This window comes from Parambassis ranga, chromosome 4 (assembly GCF_900634625.1).
Source record: "Parambassis ranga chromosome 4, fParRan2.1, whole genome shotgun sequence".
NCBI lineage: Eukaryota > Metazoa > Chordata > Actinopteri > Ambassidae > Parambassis > Parambassis ranga.
Window position 1 is genome coordinate 21,179,370 of NC_041025.1, and position 26,670 is coordinate 21,206,039.

A 26,670-nucleotide genomic window follows, 5' to 3' on the forward strand; every position below is an offset into this window, starting at 1 on the left:
TGTGATTCAGTATATCCTAAAAATAAAACTGTTTCCACTCCGCAGGGATATCAGCAAAAACGCTCTGTTGTCTTTCCGGACGTTCTTGTATTGGACTCTGCTGGGCTTCTGTCATGCCTTTGTCTTCTTCTTTGGATCCTACATACTGATGGGAGAGGACACCTCACTTCTGGGCAATGGACAGGTGTGTGTTTGTCATGGTTTTTTTAACAGTAGAATCTTGAAAAAGTCGGTTGGAGGCATACAGGAAGTATAGATCATAAACAGTGGTGTGTATTTGTGGGCATTTTATGATGAGGTATTGCTGTTGATGCGGCCAGCTCCCCGCTGGTATTTCTGCAATCACTTCTTTCTTCTTCCTGGTCTTCTTATCTCTTTGTCATTCTATTATTTTAACAGTGTAACAAATCTTCTCTTCCCTTCTCTTTTCTGCCCTGCCACACATCTTGCTATCTCTCTCTCTTTGAAGTTTGGTATTTCAGAATGCACCTTTATTGCACTCTCTTGGTTGTCTTTCTCTTCCATCTTTTGTTGATTACGCCCTTTTCCTTCTGCCTTCACGCTGTGCATGTCTTCAGATCTTGCGAGCTAACAGGCAGCTGGTAAGAGTCAGCTCTGTAGTTGAATGCATGTCTCTTTGGGGGGTTAATGGGGAGGGACTCTCAGAAGGATTCCTCGCCATGTTGTTTTTGATAATAAAGTACTGACACTGATGCTGTTGGGAAGAATTATAGGCCGGGGGGCTCTATAGTATAATGATATATAAGCTATTGTGAGTGCTACTTTGCACATAGGGTAATGTGTTGATACAATAACCTTGTTATTCTAGAATATTTACTTAATAATTTGATTAGTTTTACTCAAATACTGTGCACCTGTAGTGACAAATGTAGCCCTAAGACAAGTTTTTTTGTAAAAACCTGGCAACAGTGTTCGTCAAAGAGGGCAGAATTAGTGTTATTTTATCCAATGTGTCTCCACTCCCCTCACCATTACCCTTCAATGTTCAGACTCCAGCAGGGTCTCGAATTGGCTGGCAACAATACATTGCCTCCTGCAGCGATTGCATTATAAGTAGAGCAGCACAGCCACTGACGGTAGTCATGCAGTTAGAGGGCATGGCCTCATGATGGGCACCATAATACCACACAACTTGTTAACCAAGGCTGCTGTCATGTAGTGATAGTGTTTTTGTTCACACCTTTTCCAGCTTGACTCCAAACATTTTTAGTTTTATGTAAGTAATAGTAGTGGTGTTACTATGGCAACATTATCAGTAACACGGGCTGTTGGAGCTTCTGCTTGTCCCTGGTCATTAAGTAGTAGCTGTCAGGTTAAGACAAATTGCAGTGCAACACGCCTGCTGCTATTAACCCTGATGTGTCTGTTTTTATAGATGTTTGGAAACTGGACGTTTGGAACGCTAGTCTTTACGGTTATGGTCATCACCGTCACATTAAAGGTAAATACAATCTAATGTTCTACTTGTATCTCAAGATTTGAGCCTAATATTTTTAATGTCACCATGTTTTAATGTGGGCTGACATTTTGAAGCCAAACCTGGTGTATACTTTCTGCTTCACAGTCTTAGTATGAAACACAATATGTTGTGAGAAGGATGATGTCATCAGTCATTAGCTGCAGAACATGATTTGTCCCAGGGTCAAGGTCTTTTTTACAGCACAGAGAGATTATTGATGCACTACCAGTTCCTGTATAAGTGCTTCCCATTTAGCATGCCCCCTTCTGTGTGTGTGTGTGTGTGACAGCTTGCGCTGGAGACACATTTCTGGACGTGGATGAACCATTTTGTGACATGGGGCTCAATCGCCTTCTATTTCATCTTCTCCCTCTTCTATGGAGGCATTATCTGGTAAGAACAGCTGCTTGTAAAGATCTGTTTTTTTTCTGAGGCTCCAGATCAGATTCATCTTTTATGCCACTTTACCTTGTCCACTCAGACTTGTGGGAGCCATCCTGACAATATTGGACCATAGCTGATATTTGTAGTCTGACATCTGCACGGGCTGTTAAACTCTGGTGTCATTAAATAATAAAACATTTTTAAGAGTACAACTCTAACTGCCAGTGAGACCTGAATTTACAGTGAACATGGCAAAATGAGTCAAGCTGGCACCCACCTATACCGTTGTGTTTCAGATTCAACTTTTAGATGGTTTCCATAACTAATGAGAAGCATATAATTGTGTTCTGCATTACATAACCAGCCATTGTGTCGCTTCCACCAGGCCCTTCCTGCACACCCAGGACATGTACTTCGTCTTCGTGCAGCTGCTGTCAAGCGGTTCGGCTTGGTTCGCCATCATTATCATTGTCATAACCTGCCTCTTTCCTGATGTGATGAAGAAAGTTGTCTACAGACACCTGCAGCCCACCAACACACAGAAGAGTCAGGTAACCTGGGGCTGGGGCTGGTGAAGAAGCATGATACACAAGTGAAAAATAGAAGGATGTCAGGATTTTTCCAGTTACAGTGTAAAGTTTACATGTCCAGATGATTTTCCTGTGTTCAGTGTGCACTGTATTTATGTGACACTAGTTAGATTCTTTTCAGATTTGTGTTCTCGGTATTCTTCTTCTTTTCCCTAGTTTAAACCAAAGTTGAATGTAAAGAACCTGTATCTATGCTTGTCTGTATTTATTATTCAGAAATGGAAATGGGAACAGCTGAGACTGCACATAAGCAAACCATAAACAACATAGCACTGGCTTTTTCACAACCGTTTCACTCACCGCTGATGGATCCGTTATTGCAGATCCCCTTAGATGCTGGCTGACCCAAAACCTCAAAACGAAAACCAATTACATGTTGACATATTCCTACTTCCATCACAGAAATATAAATTACATTTCATGTAATGTAACACAAGTCTGGATGGAGGAAAAATAACTCAAATGTCACAGAAGCAGAAAATGTAGACCAAGAAAAAAATGTTCTATGTCACGCTGTTAAAATAGTTGATTATTTTCAGGCTCTGTAGTCATGAGTAACCCACTCCTAACAGGACCAGCATGGTGTTCATACACACACCGCATGATCCCCCTCTGCTCACAGATCACCCACTTAGACACGCAGAGTGTTTGGTCACCTCTCAGATGACCCACACTGTTAGCGTATTAATTACAGCTGGAGATTGTTTATGTTGTAGATTCAAACCTTCCTCTGGTTGTTTCTCAAAGAATGACCTGCTTATTCCACTCCTATGTGCTGTTTGTAGTTTCTGCTCTAATCTTTGTCTTGTTTTGTCTTCCTGTGTGTGGCCGAGTCTAGGAGTGTGACTGTGTGTGTGTGTGTGTGTGTGTGTGTGAGAGAGAGAGCTGGCTTTCTAACCTTTGTGTGTTCTTCCTCCTGTCCTTTGTCTGTACTCTCCTGGCGTAGATGTATTCCAACCGTGTGGCAATAGGTGATGACTTCATCGCTCTGCAGCCTTTGTCCAGAGCCAAGAGCCAGCTGGGCAAAATTAGGTAGAGGATCTGAGACTGATTCAGCCCTGGGCTTAAGCTAAATCTAAAAATCAATTCAAACAAAACAAATATCTCAGGAGTGCTTCATTCAGAGGCAATATTTCTATACAGGAGATAGCTGGTCATTAATTCTGGCTCGTTCTGTTTCCCTGTGCTGGTGGTGGGTATGAACATGTATTGTTTTTCTAATTGTTATGGTTTTTTTCTCATTTTAATAGAGGTTTTAAGATTTTAGACCTAATATTAAGTATGTTTGATGATGTTTTATATCAGAATGTGTTACAAATCTGAAATAGAAACATTGCTTCATGGAATAAGCACTTCTGTTTATGTCTATGTATGTTAATACTACAAGGTCCGAGCTTTATTTGAGGCCTTTTCTCTAACACTGACAGTCACTTGTGTGCTGTTAGTATTGGAGTGGGGCGTTTTTTTTTCACGTCTGTGACTGCATGCCCCGGACAAGCCAATCAGCATTCTCTGTGCCTGGGAAAGGGGGCGGGCTATAAACATGTTTATAGAAGAAGAACATGCAAACGAATGTGATATCAAGCATTTCAATCACTGCATGCGTGTGCTTCATTTTAGCAAGAGGCAGCCATAGAGACCTCCTCACTAATGCCTGTCACAGCATGGTACTGTCATTGTCCCCACCCCACCCCAACCCCCTCACTACTGCATGAAAATATGGATAAATGAGTGAAAGAATGTCAGACTCACTTGATTGAGTGGCACATTTAATCAGCATGCTGCAGCCCATCAAACCACCCTTTATCTATCTAGCATGGTCATCCTCTCGATGTGGGCCTAGCTGAAAGCCCTCACACTGGTTACCTCAGGGTTGGTCCACCTGCTTGGTTTCAGCTGAGCTCCTGAGCTCCTGGGCTGAAAACCTACTGCAACTGCATGACAGACATTTGAGCTGGTCTGGGCCATCGTGTACAGCAGCATGATGCTGTCCTGTTAGAAGCATGACGAGCAGCTGTGCTGCTACAGTTGTTGTGGACTGACAACTTCAAGGTCTTGTGCTGTCATATACGATATCACTATGAACAGCCTGCAAGGGAAATGCTAACTCCAGTGTGATAATAGAAGGAAAAACCAGATTGATCAACCAGATTGAATTCCTTGATCTTAGACAGCTGTCTGCATTTTGCAAATTTTGTATTTTCTCATTTTAATAGTTACTTTGCTTCCATATCTTTATCTTAACAGTAATAACACATGCAAATCTATATGGGTTTGAGGCTCAGTCATGATTAGAAAAATGATTTGTTTATTGTTGCCAGTTTATGCACCTCACCAAAACCACCGCAGTCTTTATCAAACCTTAAATGATGCTGTTCACATTTATGATCATTTTGTAGGCCGCAGTTGCAGCTACATTTGTTTGGATTGACAAAACTATTTAGAAGCATGTTTTCAACAAAAAATGAGTTGAACTGTGAGGCCAGCTGTAATGCTGCTGACTTCTCAGACACCCATCTGTAATCTTGGCCTTGATTTTGGTGTGAACTACACAGCTGGAAAGTTTTGTGCACGGTTGTGTTGACAGTCTTTGCACAAACTGACATACATACTTGTAAAAAAAAAAAAAAAAAACCTTTGTGGTCGGAGACACCTCCTGCTGAAGTGGGTGTCTTCAAATGACTCTGTGTCATACTGTTTCACCTCTCAGACATCATTTTAAAACAGTATGATAGTTTTAGCTTGGTGTCCCTAATAAACTGGCATCTGAATATGTAATGTATAATTATATGGACAATATAGGTCTCACAAACTCAGTGAACAGCAGCAAACTGTTGATTGGCAGATCATAAGTGAGGGCACAGAGGGGTTTTTTTTATGCAAAAGAGGTCCTGCTGCCTCATTTTTAGGTAATTTGTTGGTTGAATTGGTTAAACCACACCAGCTGCTTTTACAGGGTTCAAACACAGAGCCTGTGTTCATGTTAATGTGCTGTATAATGCAGTGTATTTAGTTCTGGTGAAATAATTCCAGTACCCTCTCAGAATCTTTTTTTTCCTAATGAGATTAGATGGAGGTAATCACAAAAGCACCCACGGGGCTCTCCTGGGTTTACTATTGTTTGCCAGCACTGTAGCTCTGATAGATTCAGCAACAGGTTAATTGGTTTGAATGCTAATAGATTTGCTCTTATCTGCGCTCCCCCTCGGGACATCTTTTGTGTGCCTGAAGCTTCTATGTGCTCATTTGTTGCCTACTTTTACAGCTATTTCTGAGCTAACCGGCCTTCTAGCAACCGTGTTCATTTGTCTTTGCTTCTGTGAGGAGTGAAAGCCCTACACCAGTGACCTCATCAACCCCTTTCAAAGACCACTTCTCAGCCAGTGATTTGCAACATAGTCATCTCACAGTCCCAGTTAATTGTGATTTAGATCTGCAACAGGGGAATAAGACCGGGGATGCACAACATGCAGAAGGCTGCTGCTTTTATTTGCCTTTCAAGCTTGAAATGTGCTCTCTGCCTTGTTGATGAGTTCACTTGTGACTAGCTAGCATTGATTTGATGTGTATTATTTGTACATGTGTAGTAAAGTAAGGGTCAGAAATTTCCTCATTACAGCTTGTTTACTGACTAAATAATGTGCTAGTTGGTAAATAAGCAGCACTGCAAAACATATCCACTCGACTCTAATTCATAAGAAAATGTTGATGTATCAGACTATTTCTAATGTCTATCACATGAAAATTAACACAATAATCCTAATTTCAATCTTTCAAGCTAGATTTCAGCAATCTGATCCAATCATAAAAACGGTTAATTCAGTTCACGATGATGCTAAATGGCTGAGATGGACATCTTTGCAGTGTGATTGGTCATGTTGCTATGTCTGTTCCTGGCCTCCCAGCAGTCCACCTGGTTGACTGATGGATGAGCTGCTTGACCAGCCAGCAGGGCTCACTGTAAGCATCTTGTGTCCTTCAGATGGAAGAGGGTGAGGGTTCAGTCGGCCCAGAATATGACCCTGTTAAAGCCCAGCGGAGCCCAGGGGAGGACAATTGGCACCTGCTAGCTGCTTATCCTCCCCCTGCTGCCCCCGGCCCAGACCCATGCTCCCCTAGGTAGTTACCATTACGTGTACTTCACTCCCATTGTCCCCCTCTCGTGCTGTCACTGCCTTGGCATTATGGCCTCACCTTGAGGACCAGCCAACCCTGTGCACCCCCCTCACAGTTGCACAACTGCACAAGCCCTTGTGTTTGGTCACAACTACCCGCACCGCCGATCATTACCCCCATGGCTGTCTGTCACAGCTGCCCTTTTATTTCACATGTAAAAAATACCTGTATGTCTTTCTGTCAGTCTGTCATTTTTTTATATGAATGACCTCATTCTCTCTCACCCAATCACGGTTAACTCCATTCCTACCCCACCCTTGGGTGAATAACCCCATCATTTCCTTGCCCAGATGTGACTGGTCTGTGTCCTCCCTTACCCAACCATGACTGTCTCCATCCTCTCCCTAACCTGGTCTCAATTCACCCCTTACTGTTATTGATCTGGTATGAGCTCAGAGTTTAGACAGAGAGAGAGAGAGAGAGAGAATGCTGTTGGCATGCTGACCTCATTGTCTTTGCTATGTTGTCATTCAACCATCTGCTATCCACATACGATTGCCAGTAAGAAATGTTGTCTGTGTTGTTTTTATTATTATTTATTTATTTACATACACCATGTTTTTTGTAAGCAACTGCAGTATATCACACTGAAAGAAAAACAGAGGATTATTACATTGCAGATTAGATCTCAGTATGTAATCCAGCTGAAACCTTAAAATAAAAAAGGAAGGCGCACAAACTTAAACTCCATAACTAATGCAGGGAGGCAGAGGATGATGTGTCCTATATAAATGTCACTGAGGCCTTGGTCGTCTTTATGGTTACTCCTTCCTCTGCTGGCGTTTACAAGAGAACTATTAATCACACCGTTTGGCCTGGTTTAACTGCAGACATCATGTTGCGGCTGCCGGATCTTTAGGACTCAAAGTAACGGCAGCAGTGTGTCGTTCGGAAACAGTGCAGTGCTGAAATGGCCTGATCGCTTGCAACGTCTCCAAGACTTCAGATTTACAGGCCCTGCAGGGACGGATATCTCCTCCTGCGGTTGATGTCGTGGCTCTTTGGCTTGAGCAAGTTAAATCTTAGAGTTAATAAAGGACCTGTGTTTATCAGGCATATGGTCATAGTAACATGGAAGTCTAGGATACATTACAGTCCATAGCTACAGCTGTGGCTTGGCTTCTTTTTCAGTGGTTTGGACTCTTAAGTGTGTTTGGAATAAGTCTTTTTTTTTGTCCCTTAACTGTGGTGGAAGAATTGAGTCTTGTGTGTTATAGCGACACAGATACATGTGTTTAAGACTAAAAGCAAATAGTTATGATCGAGCCAGAGCTTCAAAGGATGCATTTGTCAGGCTCAGAGCACATGACGTTGCCAGAATGACTTCAGCATTCAGTCAATCTGTGTTTTGCTGTTGCCAGCCAAGAAGCGGAAGTTTGGTTTTATGCCAACTGTGTCTCCAGTTTCTGCTGCAGAGAAACAACAGCAGCAGCATAAGGCAGAGCTCTGTGGAATACATGGAGCTGTAAGAAAACTAAAGGGATTGTTGCTACCTGCCCTGGTAATGTTTAATCTCGGCTGCTACTGCTAAAACAAGTCTCTGGTTAATCTGTTATTTCGCTGCACAAATAGGAGAGCACACGATGCAAACTGTGTGAGTGTAACCTCACACCGCTCTTGTGTCTCTGCTTCCTCTTTGTCTCCCTCATCTTCGTTTGGTCCCCTCCCTCACACGCAGTCTCTCAGGTGCTGACTCAGGTCATCGCAGCCACCTGATCCCACAGGTTTCTAGGCAGCCGCTTCATTCAGTTTTATCTGCCAATGCACCAATACTCCCTGAAAAATCTGACATCTGCTTCCAGCATTAAAGTTTAGACAGTGATGTGCCTCTACAATAATACAGATATTCAGATGAAACTTGCAGGACAGAAGCAGGCCGGACCAGTTAGCCGCAACATTAGCTATATGCTCAGTTACAGGTTTCAGTGTCTGCCTGAAGGGACCGCACTCCTTTCATATAATTTATAATCTCTGCGCAGATCATAACAAAGACAAATCGCCTCTGTGATTAAATTCATCTTTCTAAAACTGTGCTTAATATAAGAATAATGCTCACTATGTATAATATATTTAAAATGTATTTTAAAAAAAGGAATGATTTATTTAATTTAATTTTAGACAGCACTTTTAACATGCCCTCCTAAAAGGGCAATGTGGTAAAGGAAAAGCTTGGAAAAGCGGCTTGGCTTCTCTGACTGCCTGACAATCTGATGAGCCGGCCTTGGCTCATGGTTAGTTTATGCTGAAGGATGTGGATTGGATGCTGAGTGATCCATCACAGATATGACAGCCCCGGCCGAGAGAACTGAGCTAAGCCTTACATGCCTTACAACAGAGAGAGGACTCATCCTGCCTTGAAGACTCACTCTAAGATGGTATAAGAACTCCAGTTAATCCTGACCCACTGCAATGAAATCCAGAGGTTATAACGTAAAATGAGCATAGGGGAGGTTATATATTCTCTTTAGTATCCCCGGGTGTTGTGAATTTGCTGTCTGGTGTGAGATGCTTATCTATTATTGCAAAGGAACCTGAAGCTCTTCAGGAGGGTAACTGACGCTGTTTGAGTTACATATACTGCAGCACATTTAACACTTTGAGTGTTTCTGTTTTCTTAAAGATTATGTTGCTTACAAAGTTTGATGTATTTATTTTCAGTTCAATTTGAATGTGTTCCCTGTACTTCATGGTTGCTGTAACAGCATGCAATGTGTCATCCTCCAGTTGCCCCCTTATCATCATGACAGTCAGCCTGTGTGGTGTTGGTTCTAATTGCTTCTCTTTTGTTCTCTTTCTCCACTCACTTCTTTTTCCACGCCTTCCTCCAGTCTCTATCAGCCTCCCAGACGCAGACCCTCAGCTGTGTGGAGTCCATGTGCTGCTACCAACATGGGCAGAGCGGCTGTTCCCGCCTGGCCCGCCTCCTGGAGCAAATGACCGGACAGTGCAAGGCCAGCGCTAACAATTGCCATGCATCCAGCCGCAGCAACAGGTGGGGAGGGCAGCGACAACAAGAAACAATCATTATGAATCCTGACGAAACCCCACCATCTCTTGGTGTCAAAAATCTGGGCTGCAGTCAGGACTGTTACAGCCCATGACGACTCTACTGTAAGTCCGTCTCGTTCAGATTGGTTTGAACACGGGGAAGCTGGGTTTGGTGTTACTGGTGTTGCTGGGCAGCTTAGCAAGACTTTGGTACTGGAGCCAAAGGAGGAGTTAGAGGCTGAAGATGTGGATCAAGCCGTCACAGACTGTTTCCATCTGAGTCTGTGTGTGGAACAGTCGGGGGTCTGACTATTCTGAGTAACCAAAACCTGGACTAGAGAGAATGTGGAGGCCATGTCTTCTACATAGCATGCAGGTGTGGAGGTTTGGCCGTCTAACCAGGGAGAATCCAGGGCTACAGGAGATCCATGATGGATATTGCCTGCGATATACACGCATCAAGCAGGTCTCACTACTACACTATGTCTTGTAGCCCATACATAGGGTGCGTCTGTCTATAAGCTCATGTGTCTGTGTCCTAATCATATGCGTTCTGTCTGTCCTGCCTGTTTCCCCTACTACTATAATACTCCCTATAAAATCAAAGCTTGGTGTCCAGGTGGGAGTTACTATGATCAGCCAGTTTCCAGGTGAAACTGTCTGATCTTTAATGCACTTTATCAGATGACACTGCTTCATTACTTGTTAACTCTTGTCTGTTCACCATTGGGGGAAGGGGGTCAGAGATTATCTGGTTAAATCATAAGTGATTCAGACTCCAAATGTGTGCTGAGAATGTGCACACTGTTATTGAAGAGCTGTGGAAGCACTTTTTAGCTGTCAAGCTGCATTTGACAATTCTGCATTCTTGGTGGCCCCTTAAATGTCCTAAATGGCAGCAAGCTGGACCTGAAATATGAGGCCATCGGTGCTTAGAAATGGAGAAACATGATGTCAGTGTACTGAGCTCTTAGCCGATGCAGATTGGACTTTGTTTGATGCTGCAGGCCCACTTTGTGATAAAAGACAAACCATCAACAGTTTATTTTTTTCCCTCTAAAAGGTTTTTGGACTCTGCAGCTTTAAGGACCCAGTGAGCTGACTTTACAGTTTGCTGGTCTGCCCTGTCTGCAGTTTCAGAGTTATTGTGTGTCTTTTTTACCTGGATCCCAGTGACTCTGTGGGGTCATTGATTAATTGACCCGATCAGCCCTTTCTGCTGAGTGATCAATACTCCTCAAAACAGCTTGGGACACTCAGTATTGATTCGATCAGTAATGAAGATGTAGCATTCTTGTTGTTTGTGCGCGAGTCATTTGCAGCACGTTTGGGTGGAGTAGGCATGTTTGTTCGTTCAAAGCTGTATGTGTGTGTGTTCGTGAAGGTAATGACAGCATGCAGGGCAACTAAGAGATGCATCGTTCTTCCCCACCCTCCCTTCAGCCCCTCTGGACTCTGGTTAAGTAGAGGTCGGTGTCATCACAGGCAGTCCATTTGGAAAATTAGTCTAATGAGCGTTTTCATAGGGTATGTCTCTACAACTTAATTTGATTATTAATTTACATCGTTGGTGTCTTGATAATCCTTCGGGCCTTTTCCTCCAGCCAGTAGAAAGACTGTACTTGTCCCTTCCTTAGTTCTCAGACAGTTGTGAGTGCGTTGTCCTCCATGAAATAATCTGCTTCAGTTGCTGTCAGGGTCATTTCCCTCAAAGAAACAAAAGCCTTCTGCTGCAGGGTGGAAATTGCCACTAAACGCATGATTCAATTAAGATGAATTTCTTCCTGCGGGAATCATTGATTTGTTTTCTGACCTTGGAGCAAAGCAGCCAATTGGATTCTTCCAAGTGAGCAGAGAGAGGCCAATTTGTACTCCGCAAAGGATAAACACAAACAGTCAACATACAGAACATAGAATGCTTCGTACTGTAAATAGAAAGAACACAGGGATGGATCTGAAGCTAATCCTTCCTCCCCTCCTCCTCCTGTTTCCCGACATACCCTTGATCGTCCCTCCTCTTCCTCCCCCCGCCCCCCCCGTTTGGATTTGCAGATATAAAGCAGGAGACTACTTAAGAGCGACTGAACGAGGAGTGTGACTCAGCCCACATTTGGCCTTAATGCTAGGATACTGCCATAGGGGAAAAGGGACTATATTCACCCATTCCCGTATACTATGCTTATTGACTGGAAGGGACATATAGCAAGCGTATTTACAGCGTCTATAATACATAAAGTATTTTATCTGATATTTACTGGAAGCTCGACTGTAGTTGGCCTGTTGTTGTTGTTGCTGTTGTTTCAGTGCCGAACGCTGGCCGGCCACAGCTGAATTGTGGCTTGAGGCGACAACAGCCAGAACAGACACGGATGTCAGGAGTCAGAGATGTTTTTCATTATAAACAAGATAGATGTGTGTGCGTAGTTGTCACATCCAGGCAGCTGAGTCTTCATTCAAATGTCAAGCAAATGTTAGAAAAACCTCCGACGTGAGGGGGAAAAAAGTGAGGCTGCACTATTAGTCTTTGCAAAAACACTTCTTAAAAAGCAAAAATACTCCTGCAGATGGGTTTGATGCTTCGATAAACTGACATTCATCTTTTCAGAAATCTAAGATTATTTTAATGGGAAACTTCTTTGAAGGTGCAGTGTGTAGAATTTAGGAGCTGTTGCCATAAAAAGGGAATGCAAGTGTTCACAAGTATGATTTAATTCATGTAAATACACACATACCTATGAATTGTTGGGTTTTTGGTATAGTCAGCTATTCAAACAACCCAAAACCAGAAAAATTTAGATGATCAAACAGTGAAAATAGCCAGAATTACCCTAGAACTACAAGAACTCACTCACTGAACATCCCCCTTCAGAGGGGGTGTTTGCAAGACTGGATCCTCTGGAACAACAGCCCTGAAAAGTTAAAGTTCATAGGGTTTTACAGGTTTTCACTTGTTGCTGAATCTTTCTGTATTCTCAGCATTCTTTATTTTGATTGGATATACTTGGATATACTATCTTAACTGACCAGATTTTTATTAGATTGTATTTGTCATTAGTCAGATAAAGCCTGTTTTTTAATCTCTAGTTTTGGCCTTTGCTCTTAGACTGTCTCACTGTTGCCCTCTAGGTGAATTGCAGCTATCCTACGTGCTCTGGCATGCATGCTAAGAATACAGGGTCTTTCTCATGGTTGGGTATTCTGCTCGTTGCAATCTGCACGGTCGCCACAAGATGTCACTAAATCCTACACACTGGTCCTTTAAATCTGTTTAAATATTCTATCTTAATGCGTTATAATGAAGAAAACATGGATGTAGATTCAGCTGCTGTCTTGCTCCTTCTCCACCCTTAACCAGAGTGGCTGCTGGGAAGTGTAGTCTCAGAGAGTCTTTTTTTCTGCTACTTTCTGTATCTACTAATCTTTTTCTACTGGATCCTGAAGCCTTATATGTGCTTCTGAGAAGAGGCCAATGTTTTGTGGGCATGCTTGTTTTATAGCCGGGGTCGTTCCAGGCGGGTGGGGTTTACCTTTTTACTACAGGAGCTCTACTCTGCCATGGTAGAAGAGGCTGTAAAAGAAGAATGCCCAAACTCTGTCTTGTTGCATGGGGGCTGCAGTTGCCTTTAGTATTTTGTATACAATGTTAACCTGTATGTATCATGCCCTCCTCTTCCTCCTCCTCCTCTTGCACTTGTCTCTTTCTGTCCTCAGTGTCTTTGTCCTTGTGTGTCTGAAATCTGCATAATGCTGTTCGACCTTCCAGATTAATTATTCATGTGCTGTTAATGTCCCCTGTGAGCTTGATCTTGTCAGAAACCTGCCTGTTCTGTTCTTTTCTTGGGTTCATGTTCCCATCGGCTCGTTCCAAAAAAAAAAAAAGTGCTCTCAGTCCATCGTAACCCGGGGGAGCGGGTTTTAGCGGCGAGATGTTTTAGTTTGACCCCGGCCACGGTTAGACGGCCGAGCCAGTGATGTAGCACGTGAGAGCGCCTCCAGACAAACCACCATTTGAGTCATGAGTCTATTTAAAGTCCCTGGGTGGCCCTGTTTTTCTGTTTACCAGGTCTTAAAACGGTTGTCTTCATCTGAGAGCGCGCTGTGTTAGATTTAAAGGTCATCAGGATTATTCAGAGCGGCTGACATTTAGAAATAAGTGCCAATTAAAAAGGTGCAGAAATGACTAAAGTCAACAAGTCTTCAAGTCTCCTCTTGTCATATTTTTAGATTTCCAAAACTGCCGACACATTCCAGGCTTCGCTTCTGCAGTCATGTGACGATCAGCCAGGGTGGGGGGTGGGGGGGGGGTGGGTCGGGGAGGGTACCGTTTGAACCCGATCTCTGATCAACAGCTCGGGTTCAACGTTGACGTGTGTCAGCTCAGTGGAGGCCAGTTTTAGTGGATTCAGACAGTTGCAAGCTGTGACTTTTATGATTTACTTGTCAGCAAAAACAGTAGCTGTTCAGACAAAGGATCCAGTTTAAGCTAAATATTGTAGAATTCTAGCATTTTATACTAAAGATAAATATATATACAGTTCAGTGTTTTGGAGAACAGTTAGAACTATTTTTATAGGACATACTAAGATACATTTAAAGAGTTAAACAGGTGGTTTATTTTTACATGCAGAACATTAAACACTAATCGTTATGTTGGTGAATAAATGAGGCCAGAATGCTGCTGCTGGTGCTTCTTCATCATACTTTTTCCACTTTTATGTGTTGATTCATATCCATGAGTAGCTCAAGTCTCACTTCAACTGTTCAAACTATAGACAGATCGACATCTGTAACCTATTTAGAGGCATTAATCATGAAGACACCTTCTGTGACATCACCTGTAGGTTTTCTGAAGGGCGGTTTTGAAGCGTAGCGTGGCGGCTCCAGCTCTCAGCTGTGTACACTTATACTTTTTGTTTGCATCTGTCGGGGTCTGTGGGCGCTCTGCTTGGCTTTGATTAGATGTCAACATACCCAGAAATCTTTGGTAGAAATGTCTGTGAGCCCATTGGCTCCACATTCAACAAAAATGTGTCTTTTTCGGAGCCCACCCTCAAGTGGCCCTTGGAGGAACTGCTGCTGTTGCTGCTGTTTTCTTTAGCTTGATAACAGTAGGCCATTGATCAGAGCTACACCTGCTTCCCTTTAGTCGCCCTCAGTTCTGTGTGTGGTCCTAGTGACACTCTGAACCTGCTTTTTCATAATGCCAAAAGACTAGTGGAGTAGGAAATGTTTTCCAGCTTTTGAAAAAAACAAGCTTTTGAAAAACAATGGCATATTTCTGTGGGGCCCTTTCAGAGTTTTTTTTAATTATATGAAAGTAGACTTGAAGCTAACGAGGAGAGACTTCAGATACTCATCACTAACACCATCACACCCATTACTAACCCTTCACTCATCCATCCCTCACTCTCCTGATTAATCCATTCTTCATCTCAAAGACGTGACAGCTCAGTCACACTGTTTTCCAACAATACACACACACACACACACACACAGAGCATCAGTCTACTCAAACACAAACACACACAATGCGTCGGCCTGCTAACCCTCAGTCACTGCTGCCTGTTTTCAGGTCTTGGAGCGACACAGAGAACTTCTACTCCAACGATCGCAGCATCCTGACGCTGTCGCCCATCGAGGCCACCCACTGCTGACTCCCAGGGACTGTAACACACAGCACTGAGGGAGCACTCCCACTCCACTTTGAGTCATCATCACACCCCCCCCCCCACCCACCCTCCTGCCACCATTTATAAATGTATTTCAGTTCGAACTCTCAGCTGGATGCAACAGTCACAAACAGGAAGATGAATGAAAAGGACCCTGCTGCATCCTGGCCCTGTAAACGCTGAGAGAGTCTTCAGATGGAACATTCAGCATCGAAGGAATGTGTGGTGAAGAATGATCTGAAAGCTGTGGCTCATCAGCTCAGACTTTCATGGAGCTTTTCAGATCAGATCCTAAAAACATACGACATAAAAAACATGAGTTTCACAGAGGGACCAGAGCCTGCTGGTCTGGACTTTTTTGACCGACATCACAGCAGTATCATCCCAGTCAGAAGCTCCGCGAAGTGCATTAAGACTTCTCAGCTTCATCTTCCTTAAACAAGCTACACACAAACCTCCCTCAGCGTGGCCGTCTCCGAGCCGTCATCACACCGATAAACCTTCATCTTTTATTTGGACTGAAGCGGGAAAAGCTAACCTGCCCTCAGTCCTGTAGCATCCAGAGCAACTCTTATCACTCTGATCATCTCTACCGTGGTACCAAAGGATCCAGACTGGAGTTTAAAGAGAAAAAAAGTGTTTATTTTTGTGCCTGATTGTATGTTGTTAAGAAGACTTATTGTTCATGCTGCTTTCTTGTCAGGCCTCTTGTCCCCCCGCCCCCCCCCGTGCGTCGCTCCTCCAAGAGGCCGGATGTTTTAAAAGCCATACATTTTGAAGAGATATATTATAGAAAGGTGCTGCAAATAGAACCTGGTACTTTGTACTCGTTACCCTCGAATGCCTTTTTTCAGTCAGCCAGACGAGGTGGAGCGTCCCGGCATTAAGGACAGACGTGATCAGGAAATACCTGAGGATCTGATCAGTGCCCGGATGTTTCCCCCGAATCGTGGCTGACGCATGTCGAACCAGACGGCAGAATGTCTCATTGTTCAGATGAATATATTTCAGCAGAGAGAAGAAGAAAAAGCAGAGCGTTTGCACATATCAGAGTCACACGTAAATCATCACCTGTCATCATTACATTCATCTGATTCATCTTTTTGTTGTTACATGCGTGTGTTTCCATCCACCTGCTGTTGACGTGCGTGTGTGTTTGTTTCTGTGGCTGCCTGCAGGTCAAAGGTCAGATTTCTCTGGTTCTGATTTTAAGAAGGTTAATGTAGGAACTCCTAAAGACAACCGTTTTAAACTTGACACGAGCCTCAGCTCACACAGGGAGCGTTCAGTCGGAGGTTAAAGATGTTTGTTTTGTTTTGTTCTTTGCTCCTCGGCAGCTTGGGAGTTACTGTTCATTCTCTGTACGATACGTTTCTGTTCACGCAGCTGTGGAGTGTGGCAGTATCTATTTATTATTGTTGCAGTAGTTTTTATTTTTTTCCTGTCTTCTTTACATATCAGTAAAACAGGATGTTAGTATGCCGCCACGTTGTTGTAAAAAAAGGCGATGCTTCCAAATGATCACACGTTTCGCTCTTTTAGGACACATTAATGCAGGAAAAGACCTTTTTTCAAAAAAACCAGCTGACCTCATAGTATCTGCTATTCAAACATTTACTTTACATCTGATCTCTGTCTGGATGAAGGAAAATACGAGTTGATGCTGTTTTAAAGGAGCATTTTGATTTTGCACACGAACTATCTTTCATCTGTCAAAGAGTTAAAACTTGTTAGAAACTTGGAGCAAAGTTTGTATGATGGGAAATGTAGGAGGAGGCCCGTTACATGCAAGAGTGAAGAAATGCAGCGCACACTGAGCCCAAGTTTGTAACAAGTGTAACTGTCTTAAAACAGTACGAGGAGTACTGTTCTTAGGAGAGCTGATTGATAAGACTTTAGGATGAGTCTACAGCTAACTCTGCAGTTTGAAGTTAATCAGTTTTATGGTTTCAGGTAATAGATAGAGCTCATGTGGACCTTCATAGTGAGGGGGCTCTGGTAGTTTTTGAGTTGTAGGTGACTCAGTAGCATTAAGTTCATAAACATATTTTTTGGTGTTTCTATGCTCGTATTGTGCTTAAAAAGCAAAGTTGTCCACCAACATGTTAACCTCTACCTGCTAGCTGTCAAAGACTATCAGCAGTTTGTTTTGTTTCCTAGTGACTCAAAGCAGAAACACCACACAGGTTATCGACTCTAAACTTCCTGTATAATCACTCAAAGAGCTGAACTGCATGTTCATTTAATGAGAGCTGTATAACTCATTTCTTTAAATTTGGACACAGACTTATCAATCAGCTCAGAACCTTAGTAAAAGAGGAGCACCTTCCTGTGTAAAAATAAAATATCAGCCTGATTCAGACAAATGATGCCGTCTGTTTTTATAAAAATTATCTTTTGATTTTCCTTCATTAAGTTTAAGGATGTTTTAGTAGGAGGGGGTTAGAGAAAACAGTGAACCTGTTCAATGAGGTGCTGCTGTGCATACTGAACTTACAATACAGCTGGTTGACTGACATTAATATTTATCAATATTCATACATATCAAGCTCTTATATCATCATCATTACCGGACCATCACTGACCTCAGTGGCGTCAGTCTGTGACTGTGCTGATATTTCAGAGCAGATGGCGGATCACGAGTCCTTCCTGGCCAAAGGCAAGAAGACAGAAAGCACCTGCAGTGCAGATCTGATGCCCCCTTGTGCTCAGAGACCCAAAGAGTTCATAGCTGAATGAGGAGCGCAGTGTTCATACCTAAAAGACACACAGCAGACATGACGAATAATGTTTAGAGGATAGAAAGAAAAGGCAAAAAAAGTTCAAATTTTAAACACAAATCCATCACATAACTGGCTCTGTCCACACTGACGGGAAGTAATACACCAAAGGGACCAAAGGACTTTAACACTCAGCCGATGTTTTGAACTCACTTCAGACTACAAGAACAAGAAGTTAAATTCAAGTTAATTCACTCTTAAATTGATCTTTTCACATCTGTTTTCTGTGTACTTTTGGTTCTGAACAGCTGTGAGAACCAGATCCACTCCACTGCAGCACTGACGTCACAATATGAGGCCTCGGGGGGTTTCTAGAAGCAGGAGATTACTCCAGCACATAATTCAGAGATTATTATTCAGTGATATAAATATTTCATCACATCTCGACCCTCCTGATCGCATCGTCCTGCTTTCATTGGATATTAAAAAGAGCATCATTAGACTCTGCCCACAAGTGTTTCTGCAATCAGAACCACTTTAAAACCAACAGAAAGCAGAGCTGCTGTGGAGCTCAGCGTCTGTGCTCACATCACATCAGCCTCCAGATCACATCAGTGCAGAAATGCAGGCTCCAATCACTTTAACAGCTTCTTGATCAAATCTGCTAAAAAGAAGCCGTCTAAATTAAAATGTCAACCAGAACAAGTATGTGACTCAGCAGCACCCAGACAGACTCCAGGCTGCAGATCATGTCAGAAGGAACTTTTTTTTTTCCTCATCGGTAAATTCTGCTGCACCAAACATTCAATGAAGCTCCATCTTCTGTTGACTCTTATCTAAAGCTGTTTGTCCTCCTCTTCCTCCTGTCTGTAAATCTGTCTTATAGCTGAAGATGCTGTTCTATTTACGATAAATAAATACATTTTTAAGGAACACATGTTTGGGAGTTTCCTTCAATATGAACATTCATAAAAAGGCAAAAAACTAGAAAAATCTTTTTGGCCATCTCTTAAGTATAATATGCAATGTAATCATAAAGAAAATTTGGTTTCATTAAATTCTCTCCTCAAATTTATGGATTGATAAAAGCTATAATAATTCTGCTATATTACACTTGTTAATGTGTTAGTAAATCTTTACATTTGGAGCAGATATTTCACTGGATTATTGTTAAAGATTGGTCTCCTCTATCTCTATCTCTTGAAGTTAATTTGGCACTAAACTCTTATAGACTCTCATTGAAAAATAACATTTGTCAAAAAATCACTATAAATAATCCTTCAGGGTTGTGCAGAAACCTGAAGTTAATTTGGCACTAAACTCCCATAGACTCTCCTTGAAAAATAACATTGGTCAAAAAATCACTATAAATAATCCTTCAAAGCTGCAGCAGATATTTCACTGGATTATTGTTAAATAAGGTTTCCTCTATCTCCACAGTGAGTTTCATGAACATCTACTGCAGGGTTGTGCAGAAACCTGAAGTTTATTTGGCACTAAACTCCCACAGACTCATTGAAAAATAGCATTATTAAAAATATTGCTATAAATAATCATTCATAGTTGCAGCAGATATTTCACTGGATTATTGTTAAATAAGGTCTCATCTATCCCCACAGTGAGTTTCATGAACATCTACTGCAGGGTTGTGCAGAAACCTGAAGTTAATTTGGTACTAAACTCCCATAGACTCTCATTGAAAAATAACATTGGTCAAAAAATCACTATAAATAATCCTTCAAAGCTGCAGCATATATTTCACTGGATTATTGTTAAAGAAGGTTTCCTCTATCCCCACAGTGAGTTTCATGAACATCTACTGCAGGGTTGTGCAGAAACCTGAAGTTAATTTGGCGCTAAACTCCCACAGACTCTCATTGAAAAATAGCATTATTAAAAATATTGCTATAAATAATCATTCATAGTTGCAGCAGATATTTCACTGGATTATTGTTAAATAAGGTCTCATCTATGCCCACAGTGGGTTTTATGAACATCTACTGCAGGGTTGTGCAGAAACCTGAAGTTAATTTGGCACTAATCTCCCATAGACTCTCATTGAAAAATAGCATTTGTCAAAAAATCACAATAAATATTCCTTCAAAGCTGCAGCATATATTTCACTGGATTGTTGTTAAAGAATGTCTCCTCTATCCCCACAGTGAGTTTCATGAACATCTACTGCAGGGTTGTGGAGGAATTTGAAGTTAATTTGGCACTAAACTCCCATAGACTCTCGTTGAAAAATAGCATTTGTCAAAAAATCACAATAAATAGTCCTTCAAAGCTGCAGCATATATTTCACTGGATTGTTGTTAAAGAATGTCTCCTCTATCCCCACAGTGAGTTGCATGAACATCTACTGCAGGGTTGTGGAGGAATTTGAAGTTAATTTGGCACTAAACTCCCATAGACTCTCATTGAAAAATAACATTTGTCAAAAAATCACAATAAATAGTCCTTCAAAGCTGCAGCATATATTTCACTGGATTGTTGTTAAATAAGGTTTCCTCTATCTCCACAGTGAGTTTCATGAACATCTACTGCAGGGTTGTGCAGAAACCTGAAGTTTATTTGGCACTAAACTCCCACAGACTCATTGAAAAATAGCATTATTAAAAATATTGCTATAAATAATCATTCATAGTTGCAGCAGATATTTCACTGGATTATTGTTAAATAAGGTCTCATCTATCCCCACAGTGAGTTTCATGAACATCTACTGCAGGGTTGTGCAGAAACCTGAAGTTAATTTGGTACTAAACTCCCATAGACTCTCATTGAAAAATAACATTGGTCAAAAAATCACTATAAATAATCCTTCAAAGCTGCAGCATATATTTCACTGGATTATTGTTAAAGAAGGTTTCCTCTATCCCCACAGTGAGTTTCATGAACATCTACTGCAGGGTTGTGCAGAAACCTGAAGTTAATTTGGCGCTAAACTCCCACAGACTCTCATTGAAAAATAGCATTATTAAAAATATTGCTATAAATAATCATTCATAGTTGCAGCAGATATTTCACTGGATTATTGTTAAATAAGGTCTCATCTATGCCCACAGTGGGTTTTATGAACATCTACTGCAGGGTTGTGCAGAAACCTGAAGTTAATTTGGCACTAATCTCCCATAGACTCTCATTGAAAAATAGCATTTGTCAAAAAATCACAATAAATATTCCTTCAAAGCTGCAGCATATATTTCACTGGATTGTTGTTAAAGAATGTCTCCTCTATCCCCACAGTGAGTTTCATGAACATCTACTGCAGGGTTGTGGAGGAATTTGAAGTTAATTTGGCACTAAACTCCCATAGACTCTCGTTGAAAAATAGCATTTGTCAAAAAATCACAATAAATAGTCCTTCAAAGCTGCAGCATATATTTCACTGGATTGTTGTTAAAGAATGTCTCCTCTATCCCCACAGTGAGTTGCATGAACATCTACTGCAGGGTTGTGGAGGAATTTGAAGTTAATTTGGCACTAAACTCCCATAGACTCTCATTGAAAAATAACATTATTAAAAATATTGCTATAAATAATCATTCATAGTTGCCGCAGATATTTCACTGGATTATTGTTAAATAAGGTTTCCTCTATCCCCACAGTGAGTTTCATGAACATCTACTGCAGGGTTGTGGAGGAATTTGAAGTTAATTTGGCACTAAACTCCCATAGACTCTCATTGAAAAATAGCATTTGTCAAAAAATCACAATAAATAGTCCTTCAAAGCTGCAGCATATATTTCACTGGATTGTTGTTAAAGAATGTATCCTCTATCCCCACAGTGAGTTTCATGAACATCTACTGAAGGGTTGTGAAGGAATTTGAAGTTAATTTGGCACTAAACTCCCATAGACTCTCATTGAAAAATAACATTGGTCAAAAAATCACTATAAATAATCCTTCAAAGCTGCAGCAGATATTTCACTGGATTATTGTTAAAGAAGGTCTCCTCTATCTCCACAGTAAGTTTCATGAACATCTACTGCAGGGTTGTGCAGAAACCTGAAGTTAATTTGGCACTAATCTCCCATAGACTCTCATTGAAAAATAGCATTTGTCAAAAAATCACAATAAATAATTCTTCAAACCTGCACCATATATTTCACTGGATTATTGTTAAAGGAGGTTTCGTCTATCCCCACAGTGAGTTTCATGAACATCTACTGCAGGGTTGTGCAGAAACCTGAAGTTAATTTGGCACTAATCTCCCATAGACTCTCATTGAAAAATAGCATTATTAAAAATATTGCTATAAATAATCATTCATAGTTGCAGCAGATATTTCACTGGATTATTGTTAAAGAAGGTTTCCCTTTATCTCCACAGTGAGTTTCATGAACATCTCCTGCAGGGTTGTGGATACATTTTGAAGTTAATTTGGCACTAAACTCTTATAGACTCTCATTGAAAAATAACATTTGTCAAAAAATCACTATAAATAATCCTTCAGGGTTGTGCAGAAACCTGAAGTTAATTTGCACTAAACTCCCATAGACTCTCCTTGAAAAATAACATTGGTCAAAAAATCACTATAAATAATCCTTCAAAGCTGCAGCAGATATTTCACTGGATTATTGTTAAATAAGGTTTCCTCTATCTCCACAGTGAGTTTCATGAACATCTACTGCAGGGTTGTGCAGAAACCTGAAGTTTATTTGGCACTAAACTCCCACAGACTCTCATTGAAAAATAGCATTATTAAAAATATTGCTATAAATAATCATTCATAGTTGCAGCAGATATTTCACTGGATTATTGTTAAATAAGGTCTCCTCTATCTCCACAGTAAGTTTCATGAACATCTACTGCAGGGTTGTGCAGAAACCTGAAGTTAATTTGGCACTAATCTCCCATAGACTCTCATTGAAAAATAGCATTTGTCAAAAAATCACAATAAATAATTCTTCAAACCTGCACCATATATTTCACTGGATTATTGTTAAAGGAGGTTTCGTCTATCCCCACAGTGAGTTTCATGAACATCTACTGCAGGGTTGTGCAGAAACCTGAAGTTAATTTGGCACTAATCTCCCATAGACTCTCATTGAAAAATAGCATTATTAAAAATATTGCTATAAATAATCATTCATAGTTGCAGCAGATATTTCACTGGATTATTGTTAAAGAAGGTTTCCCTTTATCTCCACAGTGAGTTTCATGAACATCTCCTGCAGGGTTGTGGATACATTTTGAAGTTAATTTGGCACTAAACTCTTATAGACTCTCATTGAAAAATAACATTGGTCAAAAAATCACTATAAATAATCCTTCAGGGTTGTGCAGAAACCTGAAGTTAATTTGCACTAAACTCCCATAGACTCTCCTTGAAAAATAACATTGGTCAAAAAATCACTATAAATAATCATTCATAGTTGCAGCAGATATTTCACTGGATTATTGTTAAATAAGGTCTCATCTATGCCCACAGTGGGTTTTATGAACATCTACTGCAGGGTTGTGCAGAAACCTGAAGTTAATTTGGCACTAATCTTCCATAGACTCTCATTGAAAAATAGCATTTGTCAAAAAATCACAATAAATAATCCTTCAAAGCTGCAGCAGATATTTCACTGGATTATTGTTAAATAAGGCCTCCTCTATCCCCACAGTGAGTTTCATGAACATCTACTGTAGGGTTGTGGAGGAATTTGAAGTTAATTTGGCACTAAACTCCCATAGACTCTCATTGAAAAATAACATTATTAAAAATATTGCTATAAATAATCATTCATAGTTGCAGCAGATATTTCACTGGATTATTGTTAAATAAGGTTTCCCTTTATCTCCACAGTGAGTTTCATGAACATCTCCTGCAGGGTTGTGGAGGAATTTGAAGTTAATTTGGCACTAAACTCCCATAGACTCTCATTGAAAAATAGCATTGGTCAAAAAATCACAATAAATAGTCCTTCAAAGCTGCAGCATATATTTCACTGGATTGTTGTTAGAGAATGTCTCTTCTATCCCCACAGTGAGTTTCATGAACATCTACTGCAGGGTTGTGCAGAAACCTGAAGTTAATTTGGCACTAATCTCCCATAGACTCTCATTGAAAAATAGCATTTGTCAAAAAATCACAATAAATAATTCTTCAAACCTGCACCATATATTTCACTGGATTATTGTTAAAGGAGGTTTCGTCTATCCCCACAGTGAGTTTCATGAACATCTACTGCAGGGTTGTGCAGAAACCTGAAGTTAATTTGGCACTAAACTCCCATAGACTCTCATTGAAAAATAGCATTATTAAAAATATTGCTATAAATAATCATTCATAGTTGCAGCAGATATTTCACTGGATTATTGTTAAATAAGGTTTCCTCTATCCCCACAGTGAGTTTCATGAACATCTACTGCAGGGTTGTGCAGAAACCTGAAGTTAGTTTGGCACTAATCTCCCATAGACTCTCATTGAAAAATAGCATTTGTCAAAAAATCACAATAAATAATCCTTCAAAGCTGCACCATATATTTCACTGGATTATTGTTAAAGGGGGTTTCGTCTATCCCCACAGTGAGTTTCATGAACATCTACTGCAGGGTTGTGCAGAAACCTGAAGTTAATTTGGCACTAAACTCCCATAGACTCTCATTGAAAAATAGCATTTGTCAAAAAATCACAATAAATAATCCTTCAAAGCTGCACCATATATTTCACTGGATTATTGTTAAAGGGGGTTTCGTCTATCCCCACAGTGAGTTTCATGAACATCTACTGCAGGGTTGTGCAGAAACCTGAAGTTAATTTGGCACTAAACTCCCATAGACTCTCATTGAAAAATAGCATTATTAAAAATATTGCTATAAATAATCATTCATAGTTGCAGCAGATATTTCACTGGATTATTGTTAAATAAGGTTTCATCTATCCCCACAGTGAGTTTCATGAACATCTACTGCAGGGTTGTGGAGGAATTTGAAGTTAATTTGGCACTAAACTCCCATAGACTCTCATTGAAAAATAGCATTTGTCAAAAAATCACAATAAATAGTCCTTTAAAGCTGCAGCAGATATTTCACTGGATTATTGTTAAAGAAGGTCTCCTCTATCTCCACAGTAAGTTTCATGAACATCTACTGCAGGGTTGTGCAGAAACCTGAAGTTATTTTGGCACTAATCTCCCATAGACTCTCATTGAAAAATAGCATTTGTCAAAAAATCACAATAAATAGTCCTTTAAAGCTGCAGCAGATATTTCACTGGATTATCGTTAAATAAGGTTTCCCTTTATCTCCACAGTGAGTTTCATGAACATCTCCTGCAGGGTTGTGCAGAAACCTGAAGTTAATTTGGCAGTCCCATAGACTCTCATTGAAAAATAGCATTATTAAAAATATTGCTATAAATAATCATTCATAGTTGCAGCAGATATTTCACTGGATTATTGTTAAATAAGGTCTCATCTATCCCCACAGTGGGTTTCATGAATATCTACTGCAGGGTTGTGCAGAAACCTGAAGTTAATTTGGCACTAATCTCCCATAGACTCTCATTGAAAAATAGCATTTGTCAAAAAATCACAATAAATATTCCTTCAAAGCTGCAGCATATATTTCACTGGATTGTTGTTAAAGAATGTCTCCTCTATCCCCACAGTGAGTTTCATGAACATCTACTGCAGGGTTGTGGAGGAATTTGAAGTTAATTTGGCACTAAACTCCCATAGACTCTCATTGAAAAATAGCATTTGTCAAAAAATCACAATAAATAGTCCTTCAAAGCTGCAGCATATATTTCACTGGATTGTTGTTAAAGAATGTCTCCTCTATCCCCACAGTGAGTTGCATGAACATCTACTGCAGGGTTGTGGAGGAATTTGAAGTTAATTTGGCACTAAACTCCCATAGACTCTCATTGAAAAATAACATTATTAAAAATATTGCTATAAATAATCATTCATAGTTGCCGCAGATATTTCACTGGATTATTGTTAAATAAGGTTTCCTCTATCCCCACAGTGAGTTTCATGAACATCTACTGCAGGGTTGTGGAGGAATTTGAAGTTAATTTGGCACTAAACTCCCATAGACTCTCATTGAAAAATAGCATTTGTCAAAAAATCACAATAAATAGTCCTTCAAAGCTGCAGCATATATTTCACTGGATTGTTGTTAAAGAATGTATCCTCTATCCCCACAGTGAGTTTCATGAACATCTACTGAAGGGTTGTGAAGGAATTTGAAGTTAATTTGGCACTAAACTCCCATAGACTCTCATTGAAAAATAACATTGGTCAAAAAATCACTATAAATAATCCTTCAAAGCTGCAGCAGATATTTCACTGGATTATTGTTAAAGAAGGTCTCCTCTATCTCCACAGTAAGTTTCATGAACATCTACTGCAGGGTTGTGCAGAAACCTGAAGTTAATTTGGCACTAATCTCCCATAGACTCTCATTGAAAAATAGCATTTGTCAAAAAATCACAATAAATAATTCTTCAAACCTGCACCATATATTTCACTGGATTATTGTTAAAGGAGGTTTCGTCTATCCCCACAGTGAGTTTCATGAACATCTACTGCAGGGTTGTGCAGAAACCTGAAGTTAATTTGGCACTAATCTCCCATAGACTCTCATTGACAAATAGCATTATTAAAAATATTGCTATAAATAATCATTCATAGTTGCAGCAGATATTTCACTGGATTATTGT

The 26,670-nt window shown here is 40.5% G+C and overlaps 1 protein-coding gene across 3 annotated transcripts in view; it reads left to right on the forward strand.

Annotated features, from left to right (window-relative positions):
* The window catches only part of atp11b (ATPase phospholipid transporting 11B), a 37,716-nt gene extending 20,062 nt beyond the window's left edge, over window positions 1–17,654 (forward strand). Inside the window, exons 25-31 of one of the 3 annotated variants that reach the window (XM_028404885.1) lie at window positions 46–184; window positions 579–602; window positions 1,397–1,462; window positions 1,770–1,873; window positions 2,250–2,415; window positions 9,459–9,741; window positions 15,191–17,654. In XM_028404885.1, coding sequence (XP_028260686.1) covers window positions 46–184; window positions 579–602; window positions 1,397–1,462; window positions 1,770–1,873; window positions 2,250–2,415; window positions 9,459–9,731 — 772 coding nt within the window. In that variant the 3' untranslated portion in view covers window positions 9,732–9,741; window positions 15,191–17,654. The remainder of the gene's footprint in view (window positions 1–45; window positions 185–578; window positions 603–1,396; window positions 1,463–1,769; window positions 1,874–2,249; window positions 2,416–9,458; window positions 9,742–15,190) is intronic. The other 2 variants (XM_028404887.1, XM_028404886.1) reach the window with 2 other exon arrangements.
* The last annotated feature ends 9,016 nt before the right edge of the window (window positions 17,655–26,670 follow it).